At 42.5% G+C, this 24384-nt stretch overlaps 1 protein-coding gene across 2 annotated transcripts in view; it reads left to right on the top strand.

Annotated features, from left to right (window-relative positions):
- AIDA (axin interactor, dorsalization associated) overlaps positions 1 to 22583 on the top strand; it is a 29689-nt gene extending 7106 nt beyond the window's left edge. The window contains exons 3-11 of one of the 2 annotated variants that reach the window (XM_080342209.1): positions 3759 to 3812; positions 5910 to 5964; positions 11541 to 11604; positions 12047 to 12153; positions 13856 to 13867; positions 16898 to 17020; positions 19713 to 19835; positions 20310 to 20427; positions 21424 to 22583. In XM_080342209.1, coding sequence (XP_080198335.1) covers positions 3759 to 3812; positions 5910 to 5964; positions 11541 to 11604; positions 12047 to 12153; positions 13856 to 13867; positions 16898 to 17020; positions 19713 to 19835; positions 20310 to 20427; positions 21424 to 21520 — 753 coding nt within the window. In that variant the 3' untranslated portion in view covers positions 21521 to 22583. The remainder of the gene's footprint in view (positions 1 to 3758; positions 3813 to 5909; positions 5965 to 11540; positions 11605 to 12046; positions 12154 to 13855; positions 13868 to 16897; positions 17021 to 19712; positions 19836 to 20309; positions 20428 to 21423) is intronic. The other variant, XM_080342210.1, reaches the window with a different exon arrangement.
- Positions 22584 to 24384: the final 1801 nt, after the last annotated feature.

The raw sequence follows: 24384 nt of genomic DNA, 5'->3' as shown, positions 1-24384 counted from the left end.
GCAGATAAATACTGTAAGCAACAAATCCAAGTGTTTAAATGTAGCCACCCTGCAGCAGCCTTAAGGAGGCTGTGCAACAATTTCATCGCCTAGAAGCTGCGTGTATGATATGTTAACAGATACAGTTACTAAGAGATTTACCTCAGACTTAACATCTACATCCTGCTGTTCTTTGTTTTACCTTCATTCTGTAAAAACCCCATCTTCATTCACGATCGACCACTGTATTTTGCTACATGAATTGTTCCAGTCAGGTTTGGCCATGGTTGCCAGTTTGCCTCCAGCTACAGTTACTCTCACCCTGTTCTCAATGCAATAAATTTGACCTTTAAAGCCCTCTTCTAACCGCAGTTGTTGCTTCTCGTGTGACTGTTTTTTGTGCTAGGCAGTACTAGAAAATCGTGCCTTTTTATGCAATGCTAACTTGCTGAAATCGGACCAATGTTGAACGGTATTAGCATGATTCATTAAACTACTGGTCTCCTAACAGCCTAGACCTCTCTTTAAAGCCAAACTCTGTTCTGGCTCTGTATTTATGCAAACATCTTTGACTGCGTTACAGTTAGCACAGTCATTACTCACACAACGGCACTTAAGAAACCTTGACTACGAGATCAACTGACTTTTTCCCTTTCTGATCATGAGTTTACATAAAACTGAGTCTTAACTATTTTAAACTAGCAAAGTTAATTGTGGCTTCAGCTTTTCTAGTGAGATGCAGAATGTTTTCCCTGCTGCAAAAATGAGCCTTTGCATGGGATAGTTGCAGCTGAAAATGATAGCAGTGTTTAGCTGCATTTTTAACTTTTGGGTTGGGTGTGGTCCCTTAAAAAAATAGTTATGAATAATGCCTGCTGGGAGCTTGCCATATTTCAATAGATTCCTTATAAAACCTATTCTTTACTATTTTAAGACTCCCAAACTCTCTTCAATTAATCCGTTTCTAGAGCCATTATTGCCCTTCATTCCCCGGGAGCCAGAGAACACACATTTTGTATTGCTGTTTGCCCTCTTAGGAGGCACCCGGTTCAGGCGCTTTTAAGAATACACAGTTACAAATCTGCAGGATTTGGAACAGGGATGTTGCTGAGCTTATTGGTGAATTGACAAAGGAGACAGATGTTGAGCAGTGCTTCTTGAGACCCCATTTTCAGGGGGGACTTAATGTTCCCCACGGTAGACCAGGAGGGGAAGAGCCATATGAAAATCTGTTTATGTGTTGTGATTCTGTGGTGGGGCATGGGGGCTGTGTGCTGGCACCCTGCAAACTCTTACCCTCTTTCTGGGGTGCAGTTGGAGGGGTTTTGATCTAATGCAGAATGGACGTGCTCTTCTCTTGGCAGTCAACACCCAAACCATCGGAACAGCTGGTTTGTGCAAATGTTGGAGCTGTAGTCAAACCTCAGAGACTTCCCCTCCCTTCCCTAGTGAGCCTCTGGATTCCTTTCTTTTACCCATTACTTCACACCTTCCTCTTCAATATTTTACCTTTGCAAATGTATCTTTCCAGATGTTCTGAAATAGAAAAAAAAATTCCTTTTGTTACGCTGCGGTTGATTAGATGGGTGTAGTGCATTCTCACCCTGGGGACTGACAATCTGCTTCTATAGGTCTACCTGGTGTCCTCCCGTCCAGCCTGAAGGAACATGTAAATCCACAACACCCATGTCTGGAGTGTGGGTCTGGAAGTGTCAACATGAAGCCAGGACTGTACATACTCCTTTTTCAAAAATCTGTGTTTTCCCAAGCTCTGTTGGAGGTCCACTTACGGATCTCTGTTATGTACCAGAATTTATTTTGGGGAGGTAGAAGTTGGCTGACTGAACCTAGGCTACAAAGTGAACCTCCACGTAAATGCAGTTGTAATATTTTTACCTTGCCCTGTTATGTGCAAACATATGGTCATGTTGCTCTATATTAAAATCCCCGAAGAGCACATCACACATTCTGCATTCTAGGCAGAGGAGAAAACAATGTGTGTCCTGTACTAATATGCATCACTCGCTACTTTTGTGGTAGGTGCTCAAAAATAATTGGATTTTTTATAAGGCCTCCATACAATGGACAGTAATATAAACCACAAGGATGTAGAGTCTGGGCTAGTGCCATGTAAGAGTGTTTAAGATGGGAGAAGATACCAGGTGGGGAGAAATGGCTTTAAAAGCTTTGATGAGCCCTGTGGTGGCAGATGAAAATCATGTACCTGAGGCTTTTACAGATCCCAGCTCTTGGCTCTGCCCATGAGGTGCTGATGCCTGATCCACTTGTGATTTAGCTCCCCACCTCTTTCAACTTTCAGTGTGGTGTAAAGCGAACCGAAGCTGGAGCTGTGTAGCTTTCAGCCCAGCCTATTGAAATGAGTGGTGGCCCGGGAGCTGACTGAGGAGGAGTTCTCACAGCCCTCTGCAGGAGAGTCAGGGCAAGGTAGCTGTGAACACACACCGGTTTTTATCTGCTGCTACAAACCTCTCAGAGCTCTAAAACGTAACCCTCCTTTAAAAGGCCGTTTTGGCTTTTGACTGATACTGCATAACTTGCCAGGTGCCCAGACTGTTGAAGTTCTTTCATGCTCAAGTCATGCTCTAGGAAATCTTTTCTTCTCCTTTGCATCCAGCCTGGGGGGAGCTGTTTTTATACTGGCTGCTTTTAAAGGAGAGAATGAGTTACAGGTGTGTATTTCAACTTGTTTCTGGGGGGAAATTTACTTTGAAAATAAACTGCTTTTCTTTATAGCTTTATTGTTGCTATTTTTCTTGCACTGTAAATGTTCCGCAGAGCATTTTGGATTATATTTGGCTTTTATCTCCGCCAACAGGCATAATTGTTCTTCAGTAAAACCTTCTAGTTAATGAATAAACTTGTGATGGTCAAGCAAGGTAAAATATACTGTGTAGGTGTGTCCACTTGGTGTCAATTACGGAAGTCTGAATTCCTCAATTTTTTCAGCTGGTAGTAATAGAAACAAATGGGAGTGTTGCTTGAGCTTCTTACTTTGTGAGACATAAAAGCCTAAGTAGCATTGTCTTCAAAGTAAGGCTGCTAGCAATGGGCTATTTTGAATCCCTTCCCTCTCTTTTACATTTTTAAATAAAAATGAGAAATGACTTCACAGTTTTGCTCTGGGATATTTTAGCTGACAAGTTTGAATCAAATAATCTGTTTCATGCTTCACTCAGAGTTTAAAGGTCTTAGAATTACGAAAATAAAAAGAAAAATAATCCGCCTTTATACTTCCTCTCCCACCAAAACCCACAAAACTGGGCTGGTTTTTCAGTTCTGAGATACTGGGCTTCTGTAACTTCTGAGGGGGGCTGACTTGGTCTGCTGAGATTTTAAACTCGATAGAGGAACTGTAGACACAACTCCCCAAAGGTCAAGTTAGAACAAACCATTCTGTTTTTCAGAAGGTGATATACTGCTTGGTTTGGAGTTTTTTTTCTTTCTCTCCCCTATCACTTCAGAACAGTTGAGTTTAAACAATTTATGATGAGGTAGGCATTATTACAGTTTCTGCTGAGTGAATAACCCCCATCTGTGGTGATGAGCTGTGGGAGGGGAGTTAAGTGGCAGATACCTGTTTCATCTATTGCACTTCCAGAAAGTCTTGTTCGTGTATAAAAAAAGCTTCTGATGCTGAATTATCTGGTACTGAATAATGGATCTGAAATATTTGCAAGAAAAATAGTGTTTATATTTTTAAAAAGTGAATATGGAAGAACATAATTGCAGTATTAAGTAACTTTTTTTATTCCTTTCAGAAAACCATAGCTAAAATTGCAACATGCTTGGAACTGAGAAGTGCAGCTTTACAGGTAAAGCTCTTTTTTTCTATGTAGCTTCATACTTCAGTAAGAGGTAACTGTAGAGCTTTTTAAAGCTATAATAGTTTAGTGTCTTCAGATATAGCCAAAACTTCTGAAAACAGCGTAAACAAACTGGTGAACACTTGGGCTTTCCAGGCTGTCAACATGATGCCCCAGGTGGCTGCCTTAAAAACCCTTGAGTGCTTATATGAGCGTGTATTAGGGTTTGTACAGGAATTTAACTGCAGGTTTTGTGTCTTCAGTTCTTTCTTTAGAACTGATTAGTTTGTCTCCCTAACCTGTGTGCAAAGGTAAAAAAGATCCCTGGAGTGATCCTTGCACTAATTCAGCTGCTTCACAAATCATAATAGAGCACAAGGAAGAATATCTGCATAGAATTAAAATGCCTTGGAGGCAGTTATGAAAACTGGCAGTGCTGAAGTCAAGTGTGTGAAAATAATTATTTAGAAGCTACTTTTTGAGCTTTATTTCTTGCTTGAAGGTAAATGCCATGGAAGTGAATTTAGTTTCTCTCAGCATAATCTTATCCCCAAAAGAAAAGGTAAGTGAGAGAAATTTCCAAAAGAGTGTGGGTGGTGGGCAGTGATGAATTAACTGAAGCAAAGTTTGGGTTACTGGATTACCTCTTAACCAACAAAGAGTGGTGACAGGTACATTTTGCATCAGGTTACTCACAGCAGCGCTCCTGAGTACCTCGTGTTGCTGTAAAAGGTGCAGCAGCTCCACTGTGCTGCTTTGTGACTGTCTGAGAGGCCAGGATACTGTGACCATTTAGGCAGTGTGCTGGAGCTGGACTCATGAGGTGGGGGCTGACCAGTCTGGGGGCTGTGCAGCATTCAAAGAATTATTTGTTTAGCTCCACCTGTATTTCTATTTTTATCTAATCTGGGGTGTTTGATCAGTGTTGTGCTTGTTCTGAGTCCCTGTGACTTTGTGATGAGGGCAGCTGTGTCCCACGGTGGGACAGCTTCGTGAGTCAGGTCACGTCTCAGAGCAACAGCAGAAGACGCAGCAATGTCATAACCTGCCAAACTAAGGAGATGATGTCTTGCAAGAACGACTTTCCCTGCTGTTGGTTCCTCAGCAGTCTTCTACGTGCTGCACTTTTGTTTCTTAGCGGTTAGTGTGGTCATCTTTTCCCACTATTCTAACAGTATGGGCATAGCTGCTTTATTGTCCTTCTATAGTCTTGCAGAAAATCCCCGTTGATGCTTGGGCAAAATCAAAGAGGAAAAAAATAAGTTAGGCCTTAAAGAAATGTTGAAAACAATGAGTAATCTTAAGAGATGCCAAGGGTGCAATGACACAATAGGTAAGACCCGATTCTCTGCCTAAAGAGGACATCCAGTGTCAATTGTCTTATTTGTGCCACTTGTCTTGTGCCAGGTCTGCCACTTGTTATTTCAGAATAGACTAGTTCAGCTTGCAAGCTGTTGCTGCACCACCTCACAATAAAAAAAATTAGAACTTTTCTGTTGAGTTAGTGAGTCTAATAGGCTTACTGAGAAGCAGAGGTGTGCCTCAGCCAGGTGAGGAAACCGCATCATCAGAGTTGGAGAAAGGAGAGACAGGAATCCCTCTTCTGTCTCCAGTGAGCTCTTAGCTGAATGTTCAGTCAAGTTTATCCTGTATACTGGAATTTCTGCCGCTGTTGCAATGCTGGATGTTATCTTGGACTGTGAATGCTCCTGTTGGAGCATCACTTTGCAGTGCAGCCCTACAACTAATCTTGCTTCAGAACAACTTGTTTGGGGAAGAATTAAAACAAGTCCCTCTGTCTTAATGTTCATGTGTGTACTAAGTGTGAAAGACAAACGAGTTGCTTTAAAAATATTTATCTTGCATTAGAGGTTGGATCATGGGTTAAGTTTGTTCTCAGTAAGTTAGAAGTAATGCATTTTCTGCCTCATCTGTGAACCTAGCCTCTGTTGGGGAGATTTTGGGTTTTTCTTAAAGATATAGCTTTGAAGTAACGTGGTACATTTGAACAAAGGAAGCACCTTGCATGCTTATTCTAAGATACGGTAGCTTTGTCTGAGGGGAAGGTACATACCAAATTCTAACTCTTTCTTTGTGATGTCCTAGTCCACTCAATCGCAGGATGAATTTAAGCTTGAGGATCTGAAGAAGTTGGAACCAAGTAAGTATTGTCCTTGTATTTTAAGTGTGTGACTTTTATCATTACAGTGGAAGTTCTGACAGCAGCATGAATACTGACTGATGACAATGTGGTAATGCTGGTTTTAGGTGGCTCTTCCAAATATCTGTTACCATATAGACAAAACTTTATGTGTATTAAGGAATGTAATGTGGGTAACGTCGAAGTATATTAGTCCTAATGTTTCAGGTAATGCATTTGTCTTTATTCTCAAATAAGTTGTTCTTTGAGTGCTGCTAATCTTTGTGCAAAATAGTGATTAAATCTATCAGTAGTACCGTATATAATCAGCTGGGAAATTTACCTGCACATTTCTTGTTTGAACAGAGTTTCGTTGCTTTGTGGTCTTCCTCCTTGCAGCATGAAGTTTATTTTTGTTTCTGAGAATATATAACTTGTGCTCATGGTAGCCAATCACCTGTCACCTCCCACTGTAATGCTTCCAGACTAACGAAGTTAAAAGTCAAAGCGAGGATGTGAGTCAGTCTTTGAAGGGTTTTCTCTAATGTTTTTTCCCCAACTGATCCTTGGTCAGTTCTTGGTACATCAGTCCAGAAATAACTTTTTCATGTAGGGAATTATCTATTTATCTACTACGTTTTCCTTCCCATGACAGTGGCTGCTTTATTCTCAAAGCATCCTTATGATCAGAGCTTCCACATCTAAGCAATGTTATCCTGAGTGCTAACATTTCTGCTGTTCTTGGGGAACAGGAGATGTGGAAGAGCTGCTTTTGTGCTGGCAAAAGCTGGTTTTCTTTTTTTCCTGTCACAGTTGTATAATTAAGGGGAATGTTTGGGTTAAACATCATGGGCAGGCAAATGTTTACACTTACTGAATAAGCTGAGCTGCTCTGCACTCCCATTCTCTAAGTAACCGGCACAGGATCCTACAGGGCAGCTTGTCAAGAAGCACGGTGTTGAATTGAGGTTCCTAATGTCTCTACCAAAAACATAGAGTCCAAATGCTTTTAAACTGCTCCCTGAAAATTGCAAGTGAAGGTATGTTACAAGACTGCTAGGTCTGTGAAGACCATGACTCAGGAAAGGGTTTAACTATGTGTTTGAAATATTAGGTCTTTCTCAATCTACATATTGCGTATCTGGCCTCTACATCCTCTGATTTGGGATTATTTTGTGTAGACACTCCTGGTCTCTGTTTACAAAGTATTTAAAATGTTGTAATCATTTAACGACTGGATTTTAGACTCCATTGTGCAAATGCCTTTAGAGTGACAGAATGACCGATGAGGAATCATGTTTTAATTGATCAAACTGTTCTACAAATCAAAACAAGTGACTATTGAAGACTTTAGTCAAAATTTACGTTCTGCCAACAGATGTAAAGCTTCCTTTGAAATGCCTCCTTTTCTTAAAAGCCAATATTTCAACTACAGTACAACAGTCCTGTTTGCTTTTCTTGCCCTCTGTCAGATAATTGATTTTTTGCTGTCAAAAAAAATGTTTAACACTGTGAAGTGCATTCAGCCCACGCCTCATACAACAAGCAACTATATTAGAACTGAGGAAGAGTGTGTGGCCATCAGTTTTTGAAGACACTGAGTTATTTTTCTTGAGGGAGAACAGATCCTTCTCTGACAACAATTGAACATTGATGTTCTTAATGCTGCCTTCTGACTTGGATTGTTCTGGCTTCCTTCTATCTGAATTGTGCCTTTTTTGTGGTTTTTAAGTATATCTTGAATAGAGTAAATCTTAATCAGGCCAACACCAGCCATTTCGTAAAGTACACCATGAAGTGTTTCAATTTGTGTTGTCAATTTTCTCTTGTGTTCCAATAGAAAAAGCTAAAAAAAATCTGGGCTGGCTGGCAATGCAAATAAGTGATTCCTTTGTTAGGGCAAGCCATTCTGTTAGGGTGGAAGGAAGACAGCTATTCACACAATTTGGCTTGTTTTAATTACTTTTGTGCCCGAAGCTGTCAAAATGGCTGAGAAATTTGGTTTTGGTGTTGTTATAACAACCAAGGTCCTTAGATTTAGCCTGTTGGCTTTTTTTTTTTCCTCTTGTGTTGTCAAGTTTTAACTTTTCCTACTTAAGCTTGCATTTCACACTGCTTGGAAAGCAAAGCAGTTGGCTGGTTTGGTTTGTTTATAGGATTTGTCACTGAATCTTTTGTGCTAGAAAAATGCTACAGGAGGGTCCATACATACAAATAGTTCTTCTGAGGCAACTACACTGCGTGAAATCATTGCTAACACACTGGATCTCACGAATCCTCTTCTGGTGAAGGCTTACACCGGTATTGCAGTGCACATTACAAATAGATAGGCTGGGCCATCCCCTGTGCCTGTCTTCATGTGTGATAACTGTAGCCACTAAGCAACTAGTTTCAAACTCAATTTATATGTATTATAAAATAAGTAGATACTGGGTTGTACTGGGGAGCCTGATATCTGAATTATTTTGTGTTGTCTATTAAAGTACAGGTATCATAGGCTGTTGCTAAACATTGAACTGGACAGTGGCCTTTACCAAGTGAGTGCCTACTGGTCTTACTGCTCATGATGATAATTTCTTTTGAAATCTTTCAAGAGAGAGCCAGCTGCTGATAAAATCAATGTGACTTTGTCCAGCATCACAATTGAGAAGGCAGCTTCTGCACGTGAGCCTGCAGAACAGGGTTTTTAAACGATTTCTGTTGGAAAACCAGCATAAATGCAGCCCATGATGCTGGATCTGCCTATCAGTTACACACGTGGAGAACTCTCTGTGAATTGTGTTCTCAGCAGCAGCATCACAGAGGGGAGCTGCTCTTTCTCCCAGAGGCCATGTGTGTTTTCTAAAAACAAAACCAAAAAAGCCCAAACCAACCTCTTAAAGGTGTCTTACTCAGTATTACAAGGGAGATTCCTGTTCCTTGTAACCTGATGCTTTTTTCTGTGAACTGGTTATTTTTATTTAAATCAACTGAAACTCGCAGGTGTGATAAATGCAAAGAGGATTTTCGTTTTCCTCGAAGGATGAGTGTTGCGTTTCTGTTTTATTGCTTTTTCTTAGTGACTGGATAAGTGTTTCACCAGGCTGAGTGCTGTAGGTCCACTTCTTATCCTGATGATATTTAAAGGAGCACTTCAGTAAATCGCCCTGTGGCAACTTTGCAAAATGGTTTACTATTAGTGACAAGACAAAGCTGAAGGCATTTTAAAAACTTGATCCACAGCTTTCTGTGGCAAAAGGCCACAGATTCTGGGTGGTGTTTCCAGAAGTGTTCCTGAGCTAAACGTTCAGCATCACCCTTGTGACCAGCACCCCCAGGATGCTGAACGCAGGCGCTGCCCAGGGCAGGGCTGGTATTAAGGCCTTTATGTGCAGGTGCAGCTCTGGGGCAGGATTGGCAAGCAGCAAGATTTTAGGTGCTGGAAAACTGCTTGCCTTTTTCCTGTGCTCATATCCGTGGAGTACTTTGTGCCCTCTAGTGATGACTGAAATGAATTACTAGAAGGGTTTTTGTTTGCTTGTTTGTTTTCAGGGGATTTAGTGAGAGAAACTGGTAATCACACAGAATCACAGAATGTCAGGGATTGGAAGGGACCTGGAAAGATCATCCAGTCCAATCCCCCTGCCGGAGCAGGAACACCCAGATGAGGTTACACAGGAATGCGTCCAGGCGGGTTTGAATGTCTCCAGAGTAGAAGACTCCACAAGCCCCCTGGGCAGCCTGTTCCAGTGCTCTGGCACCCTCACTGTGAAGAAGTTTCTTCTCATATTTAAGTGGAACCTCCTATGTTCCAGTTTGTATCCATTGCCCCTTGTCCTATCATTGGTTGTCACCGAGAAGAGCCTGGCTCCATCCTCGTGACACTCGTAATGGGGAAGAGAGAGGAATCTAGTAGTTACCAACATTAGGAAGGTGGGAGGAGAGTTACTTTAATTTCTGTTGCTTCTGTATAATGTGCCTGTATAACGTAAGAGGTCTTGCTTTATGGAACTTTCTCTTCCTGGGACAGTTTCACTTTCTGTCTCTGGTATGATGTAGCTCCCTAAAAGCTGGGGAATTCTGAGAGTGATAAAAATCCCCTTCTTTTCCTGAACCTCAGCTGTGCTGGGAGGTTGCTGTCTGCTATTAATCAGCTGCTTTTCCGGTGGGAAGTGGCTGTGATCCTTCATCACCATGCTGAGAGCTGCATTATTGATCCTTTGGAGCAGAAGTCTTCGGAGAGAGAGAGAGACTGAGACTTGGCATTGGTTTTGTCTGTCACATCCCTGACTGGGGGCAGCTTAAAGCGTTCTATGTATTTATGTATTGTGTCCAGCTGGAATCAGGCAGTACTGAACCTCTCGGGTGGTGGTACAGAAATCAGAGGAGTAAAAATAAAAAATAAATCAGAATGAGCAAAGACTGGAAAGACTCTTCAGATTCCTTATAGTTTACCTGAGGGATTCTTTATAGCATTCAGATGGTGTCTGGTAAGTTAATGACGGAGCCCATGCTGGGTGATGTGACCGTGCAGACAGACAAGGAAGCTCTCCTGCTCTGGCTGGGTTGTGGTGTGCAGAGGGGCCTGGCAGTGCTTCCTTGAATGTAACTGGTATTTAAGTACCTCTGGGTATTTGTGTAATTTTAATGCTGTTTTAAAACAGTTTTGTTCTCCCTCGGGGAGGGAGGGAGGGAGAAACCTTCCCCTAAGGGAAGATTTCTAAAATGTGCTTTGAGAGGGCTTGTTGCAAAGGGAGGCTCGGTGAGGGGACTCAGTTTTTCTACCTCCTCTCCCCCTGCCCAGTCTGGGATACTCATTGTCTGGTAGGAGAGGGCCTCTCCCTGCAGACCTTCTCTTGTAGATTTGTATGCCCTTTAGCCATCATGAAATGCTCATTTCTTTCACATGCTTTTGGCAATTTTGCTTTTACTCATAAATACTTTTGGAAATAACAGCTAAAGTTGCTATTACTAAAACTTGAGTTAAGTTTCCAATACAAATGGCAAAGCCATTCTCCACTGAAGGCTGGAGAATTTAGTTGGTGTCTGCAGGACTCCATGCTCAGAAGTTGTGCTGCATCACTTCTGAATTTTGCCAGTTTGCCCAGATAGTAGAGGGCAGGGAAAAAGAAGGAAGGAAAAAGCAAACTAAAACAAAACCCACCACCAAAAATCCCCACAACGCATCAATGAAGAAGTAGGAAATCTCAGCTGAGCGATGTGTTACTTCAATCTGTTGGGAGCTGTTGTCAATAACAGCAGCACTCTCCTTTCAATAACCACCAAAGATTGCTACCTTTACCCCAGGGCCTCTAACTTTTTCTGGTGATGCTTTTGGTTATTGCCATGTTTGTCTTTCCTGCCTGTGTAAATGTGGTGGTGATCAGGGTAGCAGAATTGCAGTTAGCCTGTCTGAATGTTACAATGATACAGGTCTGATCAGGAGCATATTGGTGTTTCAAATATGAGAGAACTTTTTTGCAGTGATCTGATATATTTTTAATGTTATTATTTGTGTGTGTGAAGATGATGTGAGAGTGGACATAGCTGTGCAAAGTAGTGGACTTAATGCTTGTTTATGGATATGGATTCTTTTTGTTTTTCCTTCCTGTCTGCAGTCTTAAAGAATATCCTCACTTACAACAAGGAGTTTCCCTTTGATGTTCAGCCTGTCCCACTCAGGTAAGAGAGAAATGGGTCACTTTATGTACAGGTGTGTATCCAAAAAGGAGCACAGCCTGGGACCTGGTGTATATCTGAGACACTAGAATTTCTGGAGCTACCTACTTGCTGCATTGCTTTGGGTAAACTGGTTAATAAAAAGCTTTTGAATTCTGATCTTCTAGGTACTACTAAAAACCCAAGCCCATGCTTTTGGTAAAATCATTAGTTTGTAGGCCCCTACATGTCTCTGTATTGTCTCTTGGTTTTAGACTCTGTGCTTTTGATGTGGGCTGAGCTCCTGCAACCTCTCTTGGGGTCTGTAGGTACAGTTAGTAGCTAATCAGAAGCACAAAATGACATTAAGGCATTGTTGCTCCTGCTCTGTACTCAGATACTGCCTTGTGGGTTGAAAGCCAGATGATGAACCTTTGGTCTCATTCTTCTTCCTTATGTTTTACAGGAAGATTTTAGCACCTGGAGAAGAGGAACACTTGGAGTTTGAGGAGGATGATGAGGAAGGAGGAGCTGGAGCAGGGTCTCCAGACTCTTTTCCTGCTAGAGTTCCAGGTAGGGGCAGTAGCGTTGCCATGCGAGCCTATGTAGCATGTGTAAGTTTTGTCTCTGAGAAGCCCCTTTCTCCACCTGTGATTTGAAAAGTTTGAGTGAGGAGCAACAGGCTCATGTAAACTTTAATACTATACTGGAGAACCACAAACATGACCAGTATTTTTTTTCCTCAGCAAACAATATCTTATTGCAAAACAGTTGTATGGATAACCTGTGAGGGTGGTACCATCTACCTCAAATAATGAGTCATTCAGACTCAGTATTTTCATTCCATGCACTTTGTTAACTTTGCTTTGTGAAGTGTTTCAAGTGCATTCAAATGTGGATTGTCTCCATGTTTTTCCTGTAAGGAGCATCACATCCTGCTAGAGATGTGATAGGTTTTTGCTGATTATTTTTGTGCTGCATCAGCTGGTGAGACAATGACCTAGACTAAACCTGAGCTTGGAGAGGATACAGAGCACAGGTAGCTTTGGTTCTGGTAGCTTAAGTCCTCATCCATGTGAAAGCACTTGTAGAACTGGATATACCTACAGATTCAGGAGGAGCTCTTCCCGTAACTTCAGCTTTGACAATTTTCTGGGTAAAGGAGTAGGATGTTCCAACAGAGGTTCTTTTGGTTCCTGGTGTAGTTTCTCTGCAGAAGAAACAAGTTTCTAATTTCAGAGCAGGTTGGCAAGCATCATATTTCAGGAAGGAGATAACAAGTAGGGCAACTAGTACTGGAATTAAGGTCGAAAGAGCCGGGGTGTTGCATTATTTGTGTCTGGAGAAAACACATCTCTGTCCTTAGATTTGAGCCAATACACAGTACTGAATATGATCCCTGCAGGCTATCCTGATGTAGGTATGCAGAGTCTCCAGCTGTTTATGCTAAGCTCACAAGTACGCTATAATATATTGTGATATTTTATTGCTGACACTTGTAATCTCAGTCTTTGTTATTCACCATGATAAATCCATTTATGATGATGTATTCTGTCTGTCCAAAGTACATCAGAGAGATCTTGAGTAGCTTTTGGTATGGTGGTGAATCAGTAAGACTGTGACCATTGCCACAGTGCCAATGGTTAGAGTTGCACGCATGTAGTGGACATAGAAGCTTAAGAAAGAATCTAAGTTAATGACAGGCAGATTGAGTTTACATTTAAATCATTTTCAAAGAAGTGGGGTGGCCAGATTGGAAAGAGGAGAGCTTTGGGGCATATACTTTCTTATAGAATTGTTCCTCAGTAAGACCATGCTTTTAAGAGGAAGTGAAAGCAACTCCTGAACTTACTGATATTTTTACTTTGTCATCTACTTGATAAACTGCATATGTGAATTTTATGATTTTTTTGCATTAAGGTAAACTTCCCTGTAGCTGCAATAATCCAAACCCCTAAGGTGGTTTTGTACTGCTTAAACACAGATCCTGTTTCCCCATTGAATGTAAATTAGTGTGGTGCTTCTTACCTGACTGAAGGTTGGTCTGTTGCACTTTCTCTGGGTGATGAGACTTAAACAAAAGCAGTTTGCAGCCTTCTGAGGTGAGAAGAAGAAAAGTGGCCTCTCCGTATTGAATTGACAGAACGGTGTTGCACTCCTTGCTGCTGTATGCCTTTAATCCATAGTGCATAAATGTATTGTCTGACTGACCATGGTCTTGTCTTCTACATGCATGGCTTCATCGTTATCACATTGCACCATTCATCTAACCCAGGAGCCAATGAAGGTATGATATAACCTTTTAGTATATACACTTATTTCTTTGATCATGTTTGTGTAGTTGTTATCTTCATTCAGCTCTTAGTTTCAACCCTCAAAATACAATCTTTGGGAACAATCATAGTACTAAGCATCTGTGCTTTGACCTTCGCTTGCCTTCATCACCAGAAAAAGGGAAGGTTTTATTTCTGACACACCTTACATAGCTCCCTAGAAGTCCTGCTGTGCTAATAAAAGCATTCTGACTTGCAGTGTAGCCAAAGGTTGCGAGCTTTTCTGTCGTGGAACACACATTTGGTGGGAAATCTTACATGACTAGTACTTCTGTAGTTAGACTTCTGTGTTGTATGGAGCTGAACAGGTGGATGGCTTGCTGCATCTCACGGCAAAGGTTCCCTGCCTTTCTCCTGGTTACATGATTCTTTATTCTTGTGCTGTGCTGGCAACGGATTCTCATTTTTTCCCCCTTCTCTGAATTGGGGTTTGAGAACGGAGAGACTGAACACCTGTGTCTTGGTGGCAGTGAGCTCTTGGGTTGGTTCACTTTTGTATAGAATCACAGAATCACAGACTGGTTGAGGTTGGAAGAGACCTCTGGACATCATCCAGTCCAACCCACCTGCTAGAGCAGATTGCACAGGAATGTGTCCAGGCAGGTCTTGAATGTCTCCACAGCCTCTCTGGGCAGCCTGTTCCAGGGCTCTGGCACCCTCAAAGGAAAGAAGTTTCTCCTCATATTCAGATGGAGCCTCCTGTGCTTCAGTCTATGCCCATGGCCCCTCATCCTATCGTTGGGCACCACTGAAAAGAGTCTGGTCCCATCCTCTTGACACCTCCCTTGAGATATTTATAAACATTGATGAGATCCCCTCTCAGCCTTCTCTTCTCCAGGTTGAACAGACCCAGCTCTCTCAGTCTCTGCTCCTAAGAAAGGTGCTTTAGGCCTCTCATCTTTATAGCCCACCGCTGGACTCCCTCCAGTAATTCCTTGTCAGTCTTAAACTGGTGAGCCCAGAAATGCACTTGTAGGAGGACACTTATTTTGCTCGTAGATGCTCCCTTCCCCCTCCACCAGTGCTGCCCTGTGTCTGAAACGGCTGGTGATTTTTCTCCTGAAAAGCCTCAACAAGAGGCTGCTGGAGGCCAGCGGGCCCAGGCCGTGGTAGCAGACTGGCAGCGCGATGCCCAGCCCTAGTCAGGTCAGACCGTGGAGCGGTTACTGTTGCCTAATGGCTAATTAGCTGATGGCACATTAGCTAGTGGCTCCTGCACAGCGGCTCCAGCAGATGACCTGCTGGGGTGGCTGTGGCTCACATGCGAGGTCACAGTCAGCTGCTGTGATCCATCGTTGGCTTGGGTCTTCCTCCTGTTGAGGCAGAAAGGAAACTGTATTCCTTGGGGACTGTCTGTCCTACTGTTCTCTTACCTGCTGGAAGTCAGCTTGTCTCTTTTTTCGTTGCAACTCCGTAATTTCACACATTCTGGAAAGCATTTTTCAAGAACAGAATAGTTTTTCTTCAGCCACTGTTTTATAATAAATGCCAGTTTGATGCATCTTTCAGGTGATTTTTGTGGCCAGTATCCCATCGCTTCGTCCCTTTGAGTGATGGACAGGAAAACTGGAAGTTGGGCATGCTGCTGTTAGGAGACAAATGAAAGATGGCAGACCAAAGTTTTGTGCCAAAGAGAAGATGGGCTTGCTTCTACCTTCATTTAGATTGAAATAAGAACCCTGTCTTTGAACATCTGTTCAAGAGACAGCAAGATTGACTAGAGTGTGTATGCAGCTTTGCAGAAATGGGTGCTCTCTAGTAAGCTTGCTTTTTGACATTGCTCATACTGTGGTCACAAGCCTGTCCCATTCCTTCAGAATGGACAGTGGGTTGAATTCTGCTGTGATATGTTGAAATGAAATGAAATCTTGCTGGAGCCTTGGCTATCTAGTTCTAAGAGCAGAATACATGATTCCATCTTGCAAAGCAAGTCTTTCTAATAAAACTCCTTGGCTCTTCTGCTCTGCAAGCAGATCAAGAGGAAAAAAAGTATCAAGGAAAACCCATATTGGACTTGCCAAAGGAAACTATTATGTTGTTTAGATCTCAAGCCTTGGGATAACATTTTCTTTTAATTAGAAAACCATAACTTTAAATCAAACTTGCTCATGAGTCTAAGCATTTTCTGTCTTTGTGCTTGTTCATCTAATATTGGAGACAGGTCTAAAGCCTGCCAGTTGTTGCTAAAACCAGCATGAAGAAAACTACTCCATTGTTGATGACAGAGTCTCATGGCTCTTGGTGATTTTGAACAGTTTGGATTTCTTGCCAGCTGCACTGTCTTCTTCAGCACTGGGAGGATTCACCTGCACGGAACACAAAGTTTTGATGCTAAATGTTCTTGACACAGCACTGAGAACTTCTTCCTTAAGGCAGAAGGGAACTTGGGGGATGCGAACACTTTCTTTTTTTAATCTCCTTCCTTTAAGTAGAGGCCAGTAGAACTTAGATAATTAAGAATCTCTCTTCTGGTTCCCTGATGTCCAGTGGGATTTGCAACAATGCCATTTTCCTCCTTATTTTCCCAGCCTAAATGTTCAACGTGAAGCCAAGTCATGTTCAGTCGGGTGGGACTCCTGATGAAGTGTCTGAACTTCCTGCCACTGCAGATTGAATCCAGCCTCCCGAATTTAATTCTTAAAAAATGATATCAATTCGGTTCCGTGCATGAGTTATTCTGCTTGGAAGCAAGAAAGAACACTTTAAACAAAGCTTTTCTCTGTTCTTATGACATTGTTTTTTTATGAATTCATTGGACTTGAGGCAGTGCTGGGGTTTTTTGGTGTGGGCTTTGAAATGTGTCAAAAGATGGCGTGTGCCTGTGCACACAGACTTGCCCATAGTGCTGCATACTACTGGGATATGAATCCTTGGGCTTTGGACCACGTACAGGGAACAGCATCTTCCACGAGAGATGATGGGATGAGCAAGGCATCTGCTGTAAGCTGACGCAAAGGGTTAATAACAATCTTTACTCTTTCCAGGTACTTTATTACCCAGATTGCCATCTGAACCCGGGATGACATTACTCACCATCAACATAGAGAAAATTGGTCTGAAAGATGCTGGGCAGTGCATTGATCCTTACATCACAGTCAGTGTAAAGGGTAATGATTTCTCTTCCTGGCTCCTTGCTTCTAGTTGGGAGAGAGTGTGGTTTTGTGAAAGCTGTATTGATTTTTCAGCCTGCTGGGAAAAATGTGTTAGTACTTGCATTTTGTATTGTGGACTTAAGGCTTCCACTTGAATCAAGGGTGGGCACATTCTGTATTTGAGAGATCCTGGGAGGTGAATCACTGCTTTTCTGTGCCCTCAGGGCTGCCTTTGCCGTGCTGGGAGCTAAGTATCAGTGACTGGGCAGGCTGTATTTCTGTACTCCAGCTCCCTCAGCTGAGTACAGATCTGTTTGGGCTGCCTGTACTCCCCAACACAGGTTGGTCTCTGGGCTTTCTGGAGATGGTGAACCACAGCCTGCTGGCTCCATTCTTTCCCTGTCATTAAACTCATTTTTTAGTAAAACAAAGAAGCTTAAGGTTTAGAGAGATGGGTATGAAGCTGGAAAGCAAGGCATGTGGATGAAATAAAACATAAAATGTTTTAGCCTTGGCCAAAGCCTGTTGGGCTAAACTCCCTTACCACTCTGAGAGGTTCCATGAATCTGGAAGAACCTCTTCCTCTGTCAGTCCAGGATAGGCAGCATTAGGATTTCTCACTGTTTCAGATGACAACATGGTTGGTGGCTCTTGCTTGAGACTGGGGTTTCAAGTGTTCACAGTCTACTGGAAGCATCTGCCTCTTCCTCATTTTGCATTTTGTAGCAGGAAGCCCCTGCAGTCAAAATTGCTTCCCCTTAACCTGCCCCGCTTGACTTCTGCGTATCTTTACAATATTTTGAGGCGTATAATCTTTTTCTGTTGTTTTTTATATAAAAATTCGTAGCTGAGCCATCAACCTCCAGTTATTTTCAGTTGCGAATGCGACCTTATGTGTGTCCTCTTTAGAAGTGCTGTTGGATACCCAGCGGAGGGATAAAACACTTGTTAGATGTGTGATCAAGTGCTTCTTCCACTAGACAAGTTCTTTGGCAGAAGTTAAGGGTCACAGTATTGAATGTCACCTGAATCCAAGTGATGGTCTCAACTGTTACCTGCCAAAATATATAGATAGAAAGCTTTATCTAGTCCGTCTTCCTGTGATCATTTTTCAGTGGTGAAACCCTCCACTTCTCTCTGGATCTCTGAGGAGTTCACCTGTTTGGGGGGGGTGCTGGAGCACGACTCGTTCCTCCCCTCGCTGATACAACTGCCTTTCCTGTTTTCAGTCTTGGAAACGTGCAGTATTTCTCTGTTTATGGTGTTGCCTTAGGTTTGCAGCCTTATGTTTTGATTGTGTAACTGTTCTTTGGGCTCCACTTCTCTAGTCACTGGTGGATCTTATTTTGCTTCTGGTATGCCAGAAGGCTGAGGGATGGGTGTCTTCAGCGGTGGGGCTAGCTGCATGGATGGGAGTTTAATCACATTTAATTAAATTGAATTCTTTCATGCTGAGTTTCTCTTGGCCAACAGGAAAACACCAGCCTGAACGAGGTTCTAACATTTGGATCCTGGAACTTATCAGAACTTGTAAAGCAAACATTCCTTGTTCCTTTCCACAGAGATGTTGCCTTTTCTAGCTTAAATACGTATTGTTAACACTGTTGCTTGCCTTCAGACCTAGCTCTCATTTCTGTTCTGGAGCTAAGGGAGACTGTGTATTGCTAGGCTTGCTTTCCCAACAAGTCTTTCTGTTGACACATGGTGCTCTATTTGCCAGCCCCTGTAAATGCTGGCTGCCAGGTAATGAGGTGGAGAACAGGATCAAAAAGTGTGTGCAGGCTATCGCCTAGTCTGCTAATGGTGACTTTTTATACTTAATTTCTCAAGATTTTTTGTGAGGAGCAGTAGCTCTGGAAAGTCATTTTGTCCCTATTAGGAGTCTCAAGATGCCTAGTAGTTGTTTTTCCTTGGTTCTGTGCCAGGCTGCTCTTGTGCAGGTTTGGAGAGAGCTTTGTTCCTGAAGCCACGCTGGCGGTCTGAGCGCATCCGTGGTGCGCAGGGCCTCAGCCCGTACCGCAGGCACCGTGCCTGTGCTATGCACTTGGAATTTCGGCCACCTTGTTACAGCTTTTCTCCATCAGAGGGAATGAGATCACTTGCGAGGGGAGAAAAACTAAGAGAACAAATATAGTTGTGAAAAACAGCGTTGTCAGTGGTGGCTTGTGCCCCGGCAGCACAACCAGAGCGTGGTGCTGACAGCTGGGTCCAACCCATGGCCCCGCTGTACCTCTGCCTGCGGAAAATCCCAGGGGAATAAGGCAGGTTGATTCGGGGCAGCAAAGCCGGGTACACACAGCCTGTGCCAGCGGGGCCATGCAGACCCCTGTGCACGGGGGGCTTTGGTGTGTGTCCCTTCCGACGGTTCACCTGGAAATTCTGAAGCCCAGCTGGAGTCCTGTTTGCATAGGGTAACAGGATCCTTTTCTGGCAGCACGAAGAAACATGCTCTTCAAAATAAAAAGAGGGATAATTCCAAATATTCATCTTAAATATTGTCAGGACTTTACTTGCTTTTATGTTGCTATCAAAAAAGAAAATTCATTGCCTGTGAGCGGGCATGATTCCTCCTTTCTTAAGTTTAGGGATAAATCCATGTGTGTATTAACATTTTGTGCAAGTATTAGTAGTGATTCATAAATCTCATAAAGCAAGACCTCAAACTCTGAGGAGTTTCTGCCATTCTCATGTTGTTTCTTTCCTGCAGATTTGAATGGGATCGATCTGACTCCTGTGCAAGACACTCCTGTAGCTTTGAGGAAGGAGGACACGTATGTCCATTTTAACGTGGACATCGAGATTCAGAAACACGTTGAAAAACTAACAAAAGGTACGTAGTGTCAGGGGCCTGAAATGGGGCCCAGGAGCTTTGGGAGTGTCAACACTGGGCTGCTCCTGATCTAATAAACAGGCTGTGCTGGAGCTGCTGCTGCAGGGCTCAAGATCCAGACAAGGATAAAAATAGGCTTTTGCGTCCTGTCTCTCTCAAATCGGTCGTTCTGATGACTTGCAGACAAGGGAGGAATGAAAAGAGATAAAAATGCAGCAGTCTGCTCTGCTACACAGGTATTGAGCTGCTTTGTCACTTCCTTAGTCACTGGACAGTTACCTGGGTATGAGTGATTGAGCGAAGCGTACAAGCTTTTGTGAGACCGATGAGCATTGTAAGAACTTGGTGTAGCTTTTGAGTAAGTAACACCAGTGTTGGAGATAATTCCATAGCGCATCTTAATAGCAGATAAGTGTTCAGGTAACTGTCAACCATAATTGCTAACTTTTCTATTAAACCCTTTTTCCACTCCAGGTGCAGCTATTTTCTTTGAATTCAAACACTACAAGCCTAAGAAAAGGTTTACTAGCACCAAGTGCTTTGCTTTCATGGAGATGGATGAAATTAAACCTGGGGCAATTGTTATAGAACTGTAAGTGACTTGCTATTATAGATGCCAACAGCAGACAAAATGAACTGGGCTTCGCTTGCAATGTGTGTTGGTTGCATCAAGAAAGGTTTCTTGGACTCATTAGATTGACTTCTATAAGGAACATTCAATTTTAATAAAGAGGGGAAGATAAAATGCTTTTAGGCAAATAAAATGGTTAGAGACTCTTCTCAAAAACTACTATATTTCCAAATGAAATGCTGGTGTTTGTAATTAAATTTCGTTTGAAGGTAACAAATTGGGAGAATTTCATTTTGACCTTAGCTTGAGTGCCAGATCAGCTATATTTTAAAAAGACAAAACAAAACGCTTCACTTCCCACATTCTTCTGCTACAGAACTTCCATAAAGGAAAACTGATCTGAGAAATGTGATACTGATTTTCAAGTTAATGTTATCAACATTTCAAAGCATTGTTGGGTGGTTGGGTTTTTTTCCCTGCTCTAAATAGAGGAAGAAGTAGATCAGTCAGTGATGCTGCAGTGGTTGTGATGTCCTTCTACCCTCACTGTGTGGCTGAAGGTCAGAGGGAGGTTTTTGAGCATGTTTGGTTGGTTGGTTTTGGTTTTTTTGGGAAGAGGGTGAACTTTGCGGTTCTGGGCATCTCTAGGAAGGAAGAGAGCATAGTCTGTGCTCACTGGAGTACTTCTGAAGTACCGAAATAATGAGTACTAAGTAGGAGATACTGTATTTCCTGCAGTCCAGAGCATTGCACCATGAATTCTCCTTGCAAAAAGCTCATATTCATTTGAAAATTGAAATGCTTGGTTTGTAAAGATAATAATCCAGAGAAATAACTGGTTTGGTATTTTTTTTCCTTCCTGTAAATCAGTTCATGATTGTTTCTTCCCTTAAGTCTTGTGAGATGCATTTGAAAGATTACAGTAATAAGATGTGTACAGGACAAGCTTTCTCGGACACTTTCATCTTCCTACAGAGCCAGTAGCACTTGGATTAATTTGCATCCTTGTGGTTACAGGTACAAAAAACCCACTGACTTTAAAAGGAAGAAATTGCAACTCTTGACCAAGAAACCACTTTACCTTCACCTCCATCAAACGTTGCACAAGGAATGACCCTACTTGTGAGACTTCTGTGAACTGAACCGCGATTCCTGGTAGCTGTGTCTAGTAGCCTTAACCTTCCAGGGGCCGGAAAACGACCGAATTCATGCCAGTGGGTCAGATGGGACCATCACACGCCGCACAGCACCACGCCAGGGTCAGAGGCGAGGCTCCCATTCCAGTGCAAGATTCTTTTTTGGTTTTTTTAGTACCTTCCAGATAGAGGTTTTTCTGAGAGCCCTGAAATACCGTTGGCTGCTTTTCCTAATTTTACTGTTCATCACTTTTTTTTCCTTTTTTAATCCTAACAGTTATTATCCTTTTGCCTCAAACTCCACCCAAGGATGGAGACGGCCCCTTTGCCAAACCCGTAGCAATAAAGATGTGGCAGGCCTACTAACTGTTTACACTTGCTGTGCTATTGTAGTTCCTCTCATCTGCATTTCAGAGTCCTCTGTGGCGGGCTGGGTGGCAGAGGAACAGGGAAGGACGAGGTGGGGCGGGAAGGAGCTGGAGGTCCTGCAAGTGATTTCAAGTGGGAGAGAGGAGGATGCTGGGTCGAGCGGGGTGGCCACAGGAGAGCTCCTCAGGCAGCTGTTCTGCTGTGGTGTGGCCAGGAGGAGGACAACTGCAGATGAGAACACCGAACTATGATTTTAACAGCATTGCCTGATCCACTGGGACTGAGTTTTGGATACAAAACACGTTACAGTCTTTTAAATCCCTAATAGAGCTGGGTTTTTTTCTGTATCTTGTCACAGAATGATTTGCAGAGCTGGGTGAGGGACAGAGAGGGCTTTTCTCCAGGGCTTCAGCCTGGTGGTGGTGGGTGTTTTGCCGTTTCAAGCCCCTCAGTGGTCAAGTGTCAGCTTTCCAGAGGTTTTGCTAAAGCACATCTGGCTAGCAGGTTGCCCCACCTTTTACATGAAACTGCTGTTCTTATGGAAACTGATCGTATGCAGTTTTCTGCATATTTTATGCAAGTCTGGAAACTTACTCTAAAAATGACCTTTTTATGTACGTAGATAGGATTATCATTTATTTTCTATATTTTTTTGATTTGGTGTGTAATAAGCTGCAGGACATTGGCTTATTATGACACACTTGCATTCACCTTTTGACCTAATAAAGGGACAGAAGTAGAACCCAGTCAAATCTTTCATATATTTTGTGTGGATATTTAATATGATACTTTAAAGTTTGATATACTTCTCGCGTATCTAACTAGTGTCTAAATATTCTGCTATGCTAACAGAAAACCCAGCTCCCAAAACAGTGTCCAATATTAGGTTTATTTTCAACAGTCTGGATGCAAATGTATTGCTAGTTCCTCCTTTCTATCATGTAACCCCAAGATGTTACATTATGCTTTAAGGGAAGCGATGTTACTTTTCCTCCTGTTATTTGTCTGCCCACAGACAGGTGTTCTACATTTTTGGCTTCACCATACTGAGTAGGATGAGAAGCTGGTTTTGGAATACCTTCATTTTCTTGCCTTCTCTTTCTTCTGGTACAACTGGGGATGACACTATTTAGGTATTACAATAAAAGTCAGCAGCACTTCCTTAAATTTCCACTACTGGTTGGTGGATAGAAAAAAAGAAGTGCAATTGAATTTTCCTGTTTATGGGTCTTTACAATACCTCAGTGGCATTACATCTGATACGTTGAATAGCAAGCCCAGAAAACATACCCTGATGAGTTATGGAATTCTCTCTGAATGCAGCAGTCAGGAGACCAGACAAAAGGGGGACACATGAACTTTTAATAATTAAAAATCATCCTTTGAAGTCTGCAAAAGGATGAAGCAAAGCAAGTACACCTGAGCTAGTGCTGTAGCTGTGTTACCTGCCTGCGGTGGCTTGGGGCTCTCTGACCTCCGAAGAATCTGTCCTGCTCAGCAAGGGGCGATTCTGGGGCTCTGTCCCAGCTCTGCCACCCTCCCCTCCCTGCCGGTGTCACTCGGGGCCTGGTGACGCTGCCGTAGTCAGGGGGTTGTCTGCTCCCCTGTAATTCCAGAAAGCAATGGCACCCGGCTGGCAGTAGTTCAGGCTCGGGAGGGCGCACAGAGCAGCACCAAGCTTGGTGCAGGGGAAGGAAAGATCCTGAATGTGGAGAACCCGACTTTCATTAGTGTGTGTCATTAGGCACTAGCAAAGGAAACCTTCACTTGAACCGCAAAGCCCTTCTTTCTGCTGTTTGTTTCCCTTGACTCTTCCCCTGCCTGTAGTTGTCTGTATCAACCCCAGTTATATGAAATGTCAACTTTGAAGTATTTTTGTTAAATACACAAGTAGACCTTTGTATTTAACTAATTGTGAATTAATGTCTGTAGAGTGTAAAATACCATTTTTAAAGTTGCTTCTATCCTTTGTGTTTTTTCTGTGAACTGTCTTTCACTGAAAGGACTACTGCTCCCCGCACCACAAGCTCCTGTATTGTTTTATGCTTTAGTGATGTTCTATCTTGTCTTTAATCTTAAACCTAAAGCTTAATACTTGTACTGTAAGAATGTAACACCTAGATGGCAAGTTTAATGACTGCTTGTACTCTGGCAGTAAAGCTGTAATGGCCTTTCAGTAGGGTTTTATTATTCCTAGTAGTTTTCTCCTTTTTTTTTTCTCTCCCTAAGGCTTTTGTACAGAGCACTGTTGAAAAACTTTAGAGTTGGGACAGCTCTGCCAAATGCTACATACTCATCCTTGTATTAACACTTATACATTCAGGGACTTCTTTGAACATCTACAGGTGTAGGGCATTTTATTTTCTAAAGCTATCCAGTGTTCTGTGTGTGCAAACTGATTTAAAGCAATACAGGTTAATATGGTTTACATAAACCCACTCTGCTTTATGGAACACTTTTTTTTTTTTCCTTC

This window comes from Nesoenas mayeri, assembly GCF_963082525.1.
Source record: "Nesoenas mayeri genome assembly, chromosome: 3".
Lineage (NCBI taxonomy): Eukaryota > Metazoa > Chordata > Aves > Columbiformes > Columbidae > Nesoenas > Nesoenas mayeri.
Note: the sequence above shows the minus strand (reverse complement) of the source record. Positions and strands in the feature narration are given on the sequence as shown.